This window comes from Podarcis muralis, chromosome 1 (assembly GCF_964188315.1).
Source record: "Podarcis muralis chromosome 1, rPodMur119.hap1.1, whole genome shotgun sequence".
NCBI lineage: Eukaryota > Metazoa > Chordata > Lepidosauria > Squamata > Lacertidae > Podarcis > Podarcis muralis.
In genome coordinates this window covers 74,528,229-74,540,410 of record NC_135655.1, presented here as the reverse complement: position 1 = coordinate 74,540,410, position 12,182 = coordinate 74,528,229, and the positions used below count along the sequence as shown (strand labels likewise).

Genomic DNA, 12,182 nt, shown 5'->3' with positions numbered 1-12,182 from the left:
CATAGTAAAGTGTCCTATAACCTGAGAGTAGATATGGGATCCAATATGGAGAGAACACTTGGCACCTGCCTCTCTCACTTTTTTAAAACATATGATATAAAGGTTACAAGTGATTAGGACGTCACAGGGGCACCACCTGGGTGTCAGCAGAAAAGGGTTAGGACTACTCCACATGCAGTCCCCGTTTTAGCAATCAAACTACTCATGAATCAACCTTTCTATTTAAGCATCTTTAAGCATCTTGAAGACATTAAATAATCCCACCTCACACCATCCAAGAGAAATAAGGGCATGCTTTTAAATAACACAGTAGACAGCTTTCTTAATCCTTGTCTTGTTTAGGCCATTAGAGAGGCTTGATTCACCCAGTCATTCTTTGTGCAACCAACATCATTTCTCCCAGTCTGTACTCCACCTCATGCTCATTGCAAATGATTTGTTGGAAATTTGCTGGACCACAGGTACAGTTGGAAATTTTGCACTTTGTCTCTCAAGCTACATAAAGAAGGTTTATTATGGCAATTTGCATAGGGTCAAGTGCAGTGTTGGACACTCCCATTGTTCTAGGTGCATTTTGCAACAGGGAATTTCATTAGCGCGAGTGGTTTCTGAGCTCTGGCAGCAGTACTGCGCCTAAGTTTTCAGATAAAAACTGCAGTGTAGAAGGAAAGGAGGACCTTTTTCTGCCTCGCCACTTCCAGCTACTCTCTGAAGACTGGAGAAGAGACCCTCTTAAGAATATTAGGGGGTGGGCACGGGAAGAACACCTGCAGTCCTGAGCATATCACTGTTCATAGCATTAGAGTGAGGTGGAAATGTTACTTTTATCTTGCATGTTACACAGAGCAGGTTTTTCCAAGGCCACACAGGAAATCTGTGGCACAGCAGCTAATGGCTGCACTCCCAAAGAACACACGGAAAAGGTTTTCTCTAGACACAACACCCAACTAACTCATTCGTGGTTTATCACTTTCTCAGCCTAGTGAGCCCAGCTGGTAGCAGCTGCCTGGGAAAACTCTGAAGAAAGTCCCCAGAGTTCAGGCAGATGCCGTCTTTTCCATCCATGAGACTGAAGTCAACAAAGCTAGACATGCAAGCCCCAGGTTAGTGCCTGATCACTAAGAAAGCCTTCTCTTCTGTAATAACCATAGTATGAAAACCAGAAATGTGAAAGAAATATCATCACCATCATCAAAGTATCAAAAAGTCTATTTGCTGGAAAAGAACTAGTTTCCACCATAATGTGGTGCCTGGTGGCTATTTATGTTTTAAGCACTTAGCATCTTTTTGATCATGCGGAAGCCAATCTATTATTCCTCTACACCAAAGATTGTCCACTTTTGTAAATATTGGCACATACTGGCTTCCCTACAGTTCCATGGAAATTCCCTAGTTCCCCAAGATTGCTCTTGATTTAGTTATTACTTTGCAGTGCTGTCTTTGCAATTCTGTCTTCCTCTTCCTAACTACATTTTAATTACCTCTGTGATTTCTACTTCTAAATTCAACTACTCCCCTGCTTAGTTTTGCATTGATTTGGATTCTTTTTCTTCTTCTTCCTAATCTATTCTTCTGCCCTTGATTTCTTTCCCCACCTATTCTTCTGTGTTCCCTTGCAGAACAGTCAGTTCATTTACAACTCATTATTTTCCTTCACTTTTCTTCTAACCTGTCCACTGATCTCCTTTGGCAACAGGTCTTGATTTCTCTTGGTTTCCAGTGGTCACGTTTGAATATTTGGTCACAAAATATTTATTTCTCTTTCTGCTTCTCCCCCCACACCCCAATTTTTTGCTCATTGTCTAATCCTTGCCACTTTTTGTCAAATATTATTTCTCTTTATTCATCTCCTAACTCTGCCGTGCCAACTTGCCTCCCTCCTAATGATGTTGTCTCCTATTTTGGTGGAATCTATCTGCCATGCAACAGCTGCTAACTGCTCCTACTTTGACAAATGTGTTACTTTAATTTTCTCTTGTTCCTTCAACTTATCTCACTCATGCTCCTCTTGTTATATTTTCTTTCCTTGCTCTTCCTTCCCTTTTTTGAGACTGAACATCTTTCTTAGTTTTCTAAATATTTGCTTCCTTAATCTTAAACATTTCTTTCCCCTGCCCTCTGTTCTTTACTCTTTTACAATTGGATTCCATGCTTAAATGTCCTCCCCCCCCCCCATAGGTGGATTGATTTAAATTAAGGCTGTTAAAAACATGAATTACATCACCAATAAAAAGACAGTCTTAAATCAGTGATTTCAATAAGGATACTCACTTTGAATTAATGTATTTCTTGAACAAGCAAACATTATTATTTGGCTGCTATAACAATTAAAATATATTGGGCTCGTTTGCATAAAGCATATCTGGATCCCTGGTTTATGAAACCAGGAACAAGCATTGAGCCTACACGTTAGAAATATCCCTTAAAAATACAGGAATAATGGCCAGCAATCACAGCATCCAAGATAACTCCACTGATTATTCACAATTCATCTTTTTTTTCCTAGCTGTTTTTACACAGGAACAAAGCAGCAGGTTAGTTTAACATCATTATGCGCTGATGTGCAACCAGCCCTTGCAATCTGCATTGTGGCATTGATCGATTGTACGTCACTCCTGCACCAATTTAAAACCAAGCCACAGGATCTGGACAAAAGGCTTGGTCAGCCATTGATGCAATCATTGCGCCAGCATCTGTATGGAACTCTTGAATGAGGCCTGCACTTCACAGTCCATTATCTAGAGAACAATATACCTCCAAACCCCTCATGTTTTTTGTCATGTCAGTGTGGTGGCAGTGGAGGGAGCAGATGCAGCCTTAGCTTTCTTTGTGGTGCACATGCATTTTGACACTATTCTTTAGGTGAAAAAGCCACTGCAACCAGCCAGCTGCCTATCAACGAGTGGAGAAAGATCTCCCCAGCAAACAGGTTCTGAGACAAGTTTGGCTTTGGCTTTAGCAACTAGCTCAGAAATGATGTATCTTGCGGCTTCTCTTGGACAGCAAAGACTAGGCAACTGTAAAAGGATGTCAAATGATTCAGGGCCTTGTATTTGTTTAACTGCAGCTAGTGGTCTATCACCTAATAATAATAATAATAATAATAATAATAATTTATTATTTATACCCCGCCCATCTGGCTGGGCTTCCCCAGCCACTCTGGGCGGCTTCCAAAAGAATATTAAAATACATCAAACATTAAAAGCTTCCCAAAACAGGGCTGCCTTCAGATGTCTTCTAAAAGCCTGGTAGTTGTTGTTCTCTTTGACATCTGGTGGGAGGGTGTTCCACAGGGAAGGCGCCACTACCGAGAAGGCCCTCTGCCTGGTTCCCTGTAACTTGGCTTCTCGCAGTGAGGGAACTGCCAGAAGGCCCTCGGTGCTGGACCTCAGTGTCCAGGTAGAATGATGGGGGTGGAGACGCTCCTTCAGATATACTGGACCAAGGCCGTTTAGGGCTTTAAAGGTAAGCACCAACACTTTGAATTGTGCTCGGAAACGTACTGGGAGCCAATGTAGGTCTTTCAAGACTGGTGTTATGTGGTCTCTGCGGCCGCTCCCAGTCACCAGTCTAGCTGCCGCGTTCTGGATTAGTTGTAGTTTCCGGGTCACCTTCAAAGGTAGCCCCACGTAGAGCGCATTGCAGTAATCCAAGCGGGAGATAACCAGAGCATGCACCACTCTGGCGAGGCAGTCCGCAGGCAGATAGGGTCTCAGCCTGCGTACCAGATGGAGCTGGTAAACAGCTGCCCTGGACACAGATTTGACCTGTGCCTCCATGGACAGCTGTGAGTCCAAAATGACTCCCAGGCTGCGCACCTGGTCCTTCAGGGGCACAGTTACCCCATTCAGGACCAGGGAATCCTCCACACTTGCCCGCCTCCTGTCCCCCCAAAACAGTACTTCTGTCTTGTCAGGATTCAACCTCAATCTGTTAGCCGCCATCCAACCTCCAACCGCCTCCAGGCACTCACACAGGACCTTCACTGCCTTCACTGGTTCTGATTTGGCCAAAACATCTGGAGGGCCGAGTTTGCCTATGCCTGTTTTAGAATATCCGTCCCTTAATTGCTCATCTACAATGAAGAAAATGAAGTCTATCGGTTTTAAAATGAATTTTCTAACTATTCCAACACGTTAAGCCCTTGAATATAACTTTAGAAAAAAATATAAAATACTGAAGAGCACTAAAGGCAGCTCAGACTGGCGAATCATAGAATTGTAGGGTTGGAAGGGATCCTGACATTCACTGAGTCCAACTCCCTACAATGCAGGAATCTCAACTAAAGCATCCATGACAAATGACCATCCAACCACTGCTTGAAACTATTAAATGGAGAGTCCGCCACCACCTGAGGAAGTCCATTCCACTGTCAAACAGCTCTTACTGTTGGAAAGTTCTTCCTGAGGTTTAGTTGGAATCTCCTTTCTTTTAACTTGAAGCCATTGGTTCGGGTTCTACACTCCAGAGCAGGAGAAAACAAGCTTGTTCCATATATTATGTGACAGCCCTTTAGATAGTTGAAGATGGCCATTATATCTCCTCTTAGTCTCCTCTTTTCCAGGCTAAACATACCCAATTCCTGCAACCATTCCTCACAAGGCTTGGTTTCCACACCCTTTATCATCTTGGTTACCCTCCTCTACACTTGTTCCTCAATATCCTTCTTAAATTGTGGTGCCCAGAACAGTACTGCAGGTGTGGTCTGCCAAAGGCAGAATAGAGTGGTACTATAACTTCCCTTGATTGGAACACTATACAGTGGTGCCTCTACTTGCGTTCACCTCCGGTTATGTATCCTTCAGTATACGTATGCGGCAAACACAGAAGTATTTTGCCGGGTTTTGCCCCGCACGCATGCACAGAAGTGCTCTATGTGCTGCACACATGCACAGAAGTGCTAAACCGCGTCATGCGCATGCACAGAAGCATCACCTCCAGTTGCAAATTCCTCGGGATGTGACCGGAGCTCCGGAACGGATCCCGTTCGCAACTGGAGGTCCCACTGTACTTCTGTTGACACAGCATAGAACAGCATTAGCCTTTTTGTTGCTGCATCACACTGTTGACTCATGTTCAAATTGTGATCTACTAAGACCCCTAGATTCTTTTTACGTGTACTACTGGCAATCTAGGTGCCCAGCATCTTATATTTGTGCAGCTGGTTCTTCCTGCCTAAGTCTAGAACCTGATATTTCTCCCTATTGGAATTCATTTAGTTAGTTTTGGCCCAGTTTCCCAATCTATTAAGGTCATTTTGAATCCTGATTCTGTCTTCCGAGGCATTGGCTACCCCTCCCAGCTTGGCGTTGTCTGCAAATTTCATGAGCATCCCCTCAGTTCATTCATAAAGATGCTGAACAACAATGGGCCTAGGACAGAACCCTGCAGCACCCCACTTGTCCCTTTTTCCCAAGATGATGAGGAACCATTAGTGAGCACTCTTGGGGTTCAGTTAGCTACAAATCCACCTAACAGTGACCTTGTCCAGCACATATATTACCAGCTTCTCCCCAATAATATCATGGGGGACTTTGTCTAAAGGCTTACTGAATTCAATACATACGGTTCAATGTCTGGTACTTTTGCTTAAGGATGGCTTCCATTACAAGCCTCGCCAATGATGAAATCACAGCACTTGAAAATCTTACTCAGTCCTGCCATAGAAAATTCCTTGGCTTTCACAACCATTACTTCCTTTTTGCAGCTAGATGGTCTGCTCTGCTGTCTTGCCTTTACGTGCAAGACAACAGCCCTGATTTTGGTTCTTTTGTTCCCACACAAAGCAGAGTTCTCCAGCATGAGCTCTATGTTTTGGTCACATACGAAACCCTGCTTAGCTGTCACACTGGAGCATTGCTACTCTCTCAACATAGCTAGATAAGTAGGAGGAGAGCGGTGACACCGCTTCCAGGGCTACTTCACACCTTCACTCCCATGCACAGGTATGCGGTTTTTGAGTATGGAGAAACAGCAGAACAAGCAAGTGACAGAGGTAGATCACACTATATTTCTATGGGAATTTGGCCTCTGTTCTTATTAGGGTAAGTAAGGGAGAGCTGTCATAACTGAAGAGTGTGGGTGGGATATATCAAGACCTGAAACAGCAAAATAGTCTCTGAAATTCACGAGGAAAGGACACTTGGCTGCATTCCCCACCCCCACCCCTTCTAGGATTAGCAAAAGTCAGTTCTGACTTCCTTCCTCAAGTAACAAATGGTGTTCTACTCCTTATATCGGCTCAATTATCTCACCCATGGCTGGACATTGGCCAATTCCACATAAAGCCCCTTTTCGTATGTATCAAAGCGGATGGAATGTTCAGCACATTTTTTCAATGCAGCCTCACTGGCCCCTTTTGCACGGGCAACATTTGCTGTTTCACCAGAGCCAAACACCGGCTTCTAAAATGGCAGTTAAAGCAGCTTTCTGAAAAGGGGGGGGGGGGGGGAAGAATTGACACTCTCTCTTAGGTCTCTGGAGACTGCCTCCCCTGATCCCTCATTTTAAATGGCTTTAGGATCTTACCTCATCAAGTTCCTATTTAAATTCTATTACTGCAGTGAAAGGGCTCGGTTGGTCTTTGCAGCTGTTCCCCTCACAGCCCCCTGCTATATTGACTCTCACCATCTTCCTGTGCTGCATCAAGTAATCTCTGTTTTCATGCCTTTGTCATCATGGCTGGTGGCACTTTTGCTGGTGGCATCATCTTCTTCATCATCAGATATCTTTAACTCTGGGGTGATTGATTTCTGTTCCCCCCAATTCAGACAATTTTGACACCACCATTGTGTGAGGAAGCTCAATAATTTGTCAGATGAAAGACTATCACATCTAAATTCTTCCTAGCTGAAGGAACAGGAACCTTAGTTCACCACCATACAAAGACCCAAACCTCTATGCACGCTTCTACCCATTCTATGCTCCCCCAGCCACAAAAAAACAAAAACGTTTTAGGCATGTTATTTGCAGCATATAGCCAGTTCTGATTGTCTATACTAGTACCAGAGGCTAGAAGTAAGTATGGTTCTTGCTTTTACTGAGCTAACTAACATGTGTTGGGCAGGCAGTTTTGGGTTGCGTGTACAACAGAAAGAAGAATCCATAAGGGAGAATGGGGGGAAATTCCACATTCCCTGTCCTCAAGTCAGTCATGCTTCATTTTTTGAATCTTTGCCAACCGTTATATTTCTCCAAGGTGCAAGACCTTACGTAAATAGGAAAGCAACCATTAACACCAATATTTTTCTATTAAAAAAAGCATTGGGCAATAACACCCTTGAAAGAATCAGCCCTCCTGAGTTGCCGGTCTAGATTTTCCTCTGGTAAATGTGCCTCACCAGGACCAGCTCTACTGGTTCTAAGTAAAGAAAAACGTGTCATTTCCATAAATGACTTATTACTAATGACACAATCGCTGGGCTATGCATCTCATGACACAAAAGGGCTTCCAAGCGCTGCAGGAGAATTCTGATTTTGTAAAGAGTGCAAGGGCTGTGGGAAAGTTTCATGGTTCCATCGTTTGGTAAAAGTAGGTCATTCTACTTTTTTTAAAGCTGCTTTTCATTTCTCTTCTCACCTCTCGGGCTAGCCCTGCAAGTAATAAACCACTATGGATGCCTTTTCAATAAAGGAGTCATTCTCAGTACAGAAATGCAGTCAGGCATATTGAGCAGCAAAGCAAATGCACAAGATCTAAAGCTAGGGACAGCATAGTGCCCCCACCTTCCTCAATGCCTCTTCTCTTCTTTTGCCTTTCTGGAAGGTAATTCCCCCTTCCCTTCCATCTGCACATCCACTTGATAGAAAGTGACCTCTAAAGAAGGTAGCAGTGAATGCAAGATGCTTCCTCATGCATGGAGATGTCCCCAGGAAATTTCCACAGCTCCCTACCCTTCTGCCCTGGAGCATGTGGTGAGTTACATAAGAAAGGAAGAATCTGCCTCACTCCTCTGAGTTTCCCATTATAGTCCAGTTTTAAGGATCCCAGTTCATTGTGAAATTAAGTCCCCCCCCCATCCGTTTTTTAAAAAGCCAGACCCTGTTAAAGGGGAAGCAACTCTTTTTTCTAGATGAGTGCTGCAGCACTGCACATGCAGGAACACAGAGGGACTCAAGGCAAGCATCACCCAATGCCCATCTTCTTGCAGCAGACAGAGAGAGAGAGAGAGAGAGAGAGAGAGAGAGAGAGAGAGAGAGAGAAGACCTACACTGAAAGAGCAGCACATTTTCTGATTATTCTGGGCAAGGGGGAGTGTTACTCTGTCACACTCCAACAGCCCAATTCTGAACATGTTGACTCAGAAGTAAGTCTCACGAATGAGATTTTCATTCGCGTGCTCAGGATTGCTGCCTGTTGTGTCCTGCATCTGCGAAGGCTGGAGAAATGATGGGCATTCTTCCCCTCCTTTTAAACTTGTCCCAGTCCTGTGATGGCATGATGCCAGCTGCCAACCCCCTCCCCACTTGGCACACTCGGGAGGCAGGAGACATGGTTCAGGCAACAGATTCTATTCCTCTATTCCTCTATCCCTCCCCCTCCCCCGCACCCCCAAGCACACTCCAATCCCATCCCCATTCACTTCTCATGCACACACACACCCATCTAAAAGGGATGGGAAATCCAGGGAACCAACCTCGCATCTCCCTGCTCTCCTTCATCCGTCTCACCCTGATTTTCAGCTTCATCTGCTCTTTGTGCATGTCTGGCCAGAACTGGTCCTCAGAGGGAGCAATCATAACATCCAAAGGCATCCAGGCAGCTGCGCTGCGTCTCTCTCCAAGAGCTACCTCCTGCCCTCGCAAAACAACAATTGCCAGAGGTGGGTGGGTGGAAACCTCCTATTTTCCAAAAAAAGTAGGGGAGCCCGAAACACCCCTAGATCCAGCTTCTTGGAGAAATAAAAAAGGGGAGGGAGGGAGCAGGATAGGAATATTCCTGCTCCTTCTCAGCAGAACGATACTCCCCCTCTCTCCACTCCTTGTGTATGTGCAGCGCCAGCTCCAATGAGGCTGAATGAGATCAGCACATGAGCAACAGCCGTGCTGATCCACTAAGGAGCAGTCATAGCTAACGGGTCAGGCATGCAACCGCATTCCTTACTCAGCACACAGACATGCAGTTTAACTCAAGGGCTACGCTACTGGCATATGGTTCGCTCAGCTGCTTAAAGGGACAACATCCCTTTCCCTGCTTCCTCCAACCACCCTAGTGAACGGCAGGCGGCAGGGGTAAAAGAAACAGCTCTGGTGCCTTTTGTTTTTGCAAGTCAATATATCTGAAGCTTTAGAAGGCTGTGCAGCCCTGCTCATCCATTTGATACAAGCTTGGTCCCAAAGCACCAACAGAAAGCAGGAGGAAGTGTGGCATAGTGGGCAGAGTACTAGCCTGAACAGCTAACGTCTGAGCCGGCAGTTTCCTACACAATCCATTGCATCTCCCTTGTGATCAGGGGTGGCAGTGCAGTACATTACATCCTCTTCCTGCAACTCTTTGAACTTCACCTCTCCACCACCTCCACACCCAGGAGAAAACTATGCCTCTCATTAAAGACTGTTCTGGACAGGAGTCCCAAGCTGTCCTTATTTCTGGCCATTGCCCAGCTCCTGCTCCATCATGAAAGCATTGTTTTTAACAGCAAATCTGCACCACGACATTTTCCCATTTGTTAAGCTGGAACCAGGGCTCAACTAGACTTTGCCTCCCAACACCTTTTCATCCCAACACCAACCACACATCGCATGTAACAGAATACACACAAGTACAGTGGTACCTCAGGTTACAGACGCTTCAGGTTACAGACTCCACTAACCCAGAAATAGTACCTCGGGTTAAAAACTTTGCTTCAGGATGAGAACAGAAATCACACGGCAGCAGCGGAAGGCCCCATTAGCTAAAGTGGTACCTCAAGTTAAGAACAGTTTCAGGCTAAGAATGGACCTCCGGAACGAATTAAGCCAGGGAAGAATTTAAATGAAATTAATTGTGCCAGCAAAGTTATCCATTTTTATGAGGGCGAGGAAGGTTTTGTAAGGCCAGCGGTTAATTCAGAAAAAAATCCTCTTGCTATCAAACCCCAATGTGTCACCTTCTCACATTTTGCCTCTTAAAATATGGCACTGCTGCCATCCCCAGTTGCCCTGGTGGTGTGAGCACCCCACTTCACGTTCTACTCTCCAACGTGTAAGCTCTTTGCCACTTGCCACTGCTGGCCCGCCAGCCCCCATTTGCATGCACAACATCCCAGTTTCAATCCTTGCCATCTGCATGTAGCACTGGGAATGTCATTTGAAACCCCAGAGAGCACTGCCAGTCAGTGTAGACAATACTGAGCTAGATGGACCAATGGGCCTGACTCAGTGTTCCTAGTTTCCTAACCCGTTGGCCTGAACATATCATTCACCCAAATCTCCTGCTCCACAGACTGCCACCCTTTCTGCACCCAGCTTCCATGGCCTTTGCACTCTGCTCTGCTCTCCTTTACATTTCATGCTTTTTGACACCAGTGCAACAATCATAAAGGGAGAAGTGGAAGAAGCTCCTAGTTCCTGAACTTGTGTGGACTGTGGTAAGGGTACTCCACCCTGCTGACAGAGGAGAGCTTGATAAGGCAGTGGGGCCTAATGTTTGTTCTGCTGTGACAAGGACACTGGACAAGCATATACTCAGTATTCTTTAATTGCCTTTATGCCCTGATGCTTTCTAAGTCTGTTCATGGACGGAATGGTTCCTAGTTCTATGGAAAACCATCCAGGATTAGATGGGCTGGATGGGATGCTTTGTCTCTTTAAAGCCAATGATTTACAAGGGCAAGGAATCCAAGGCTGAACTGTTTCATGGGTGTTCAGTGTTTTTCCTTAACAGTGACATCACTCCAGATGAAGTCACCAGCATTAAATAAACCCTCCCTCCCACCCACCGCTCCATGATTGGAACCAGTGTTCTAATGAGACTTGTTATTGTAACAAATATGGGGTTGATTATTATCATATGTGGGTTGGAGTTTAGAGAAGTACAATGAAGCTACACTGGAGAAGAGGGGCAGTGTTTAAACAGAGGCAGTACGCTGAATGCTGCTCCTGTTAGCCCTCAGAACATATCGCTTGAGCCCCGGTCAATGTATCATGCCAGTGTACTGCAGCAAAACTGGGGAAGAAGAACATTAGAGGACAATCACATTTGCTTTCCTAGCATTTAGAACTGTTTCCTGAAACTGCGTAACATTTTCACTGGGTAAAGTAGGTTTAGCCAAGCAAACCTGTTATTTACTCTATTTCTGAACACTGCTTCCTGAAACTATTTTTAGGAGGGGGAGTAAGTACCCTATGCGGCCATGTCCCCTCTGCATTACGGCTGGAGTTTCTTAATGAAAAATCAGGTCATATTTTATAACTTACGATAGTCTATCATTTTCAGGTCAATATGTATGTATTCTCTGCTCAGTTGAACAGCTTAAAATTGACCTTCCTCCCATTTTTAATTGGACCTTCCTCCAATTAAAAAAAACCTCCACCTCCCAACAATCAAGCAAAGGGTTGATAATGTGTTTAAAGGCCTGGTTTAGAACTGAGGTACCATAAATATACCATTTATCAACGGAGAAGTCACTACACTGAGATGTACGAGCTCAGTTTCTTATCTTTTAATGTTATTTAATTCACTCCTTGGCTTGTCGCAGCTGAGCAAGCCCCTTGGACAGTAGACGCTGCTTCTTGTCAGGACTTCCTATGCTCTCCCTTTAGCACTTGGGTGAATCCTGCGGGTACTTTAAGAAAAATAAGCATCTTTTGTTGCACATTTGCAGTGCAAGTGCTCCTAGCATGCAGACAACCAGGGCCCATGCAAACATTACAGCAGCTGCTTCCTGCAACGTCGACACTGACTGGCACAACACAATTTGTGAAAGCAATCAAGAAGTGTCTGCAATACTGAAAGCACTTTGTACTTCAGCATTTGGTTTATCAAAAGCTCCAGCTGGTGAGAAGGAACATCTACAACAGGGGTGAGGAACTTCTGGCACTCCAGATGTTGTTGGACTACAACTTCCACCACCTCAGACTGTTGGCCATGCTGGTTCAGAGTGATGAGAGTTGCAGTTCACAGGATTCCTGCGATCTACAACAATGGAAACGTCCCACCTTTCCATTGCATGACTTCTTTAGGTAGCTCTGTCAGAAAAATA

At 44.9% G+C, this 12,182-nt stretch overlaps 1 protein-coding gene across 2 annotated transcripts in view; it reads right to left on the bottom strand.

Moving 5' to 3' along the window:
• The window catches only part of DUSP8 (dual specificity phosphatase 8), an 85,353-nt gene that overhangs the window by 20,982 nt on the left and 52,189 nt on the right, over window positions 1-12,182 (bottom strand). Inside the window, exon 1 of one of the 2 annotated variants that reach the window (XM_028734451.2) lies at window positions 8,637-9,060. The exons of the other annotated variant lie outside the window; for it this stretch is intronic. Coding sequence (XP_028590284.2) covers window positions 8,637-8,754 — 118 coding nt within the window. The 5' untranslated portion in view covers window positions 8,755-9,060. Of the gene's footprint in view, window positions 1-8,636; window positions 9,061-12,182 lie in introns of those variants that run through there. 2 annotated transcript variants of the gene reach the window in all.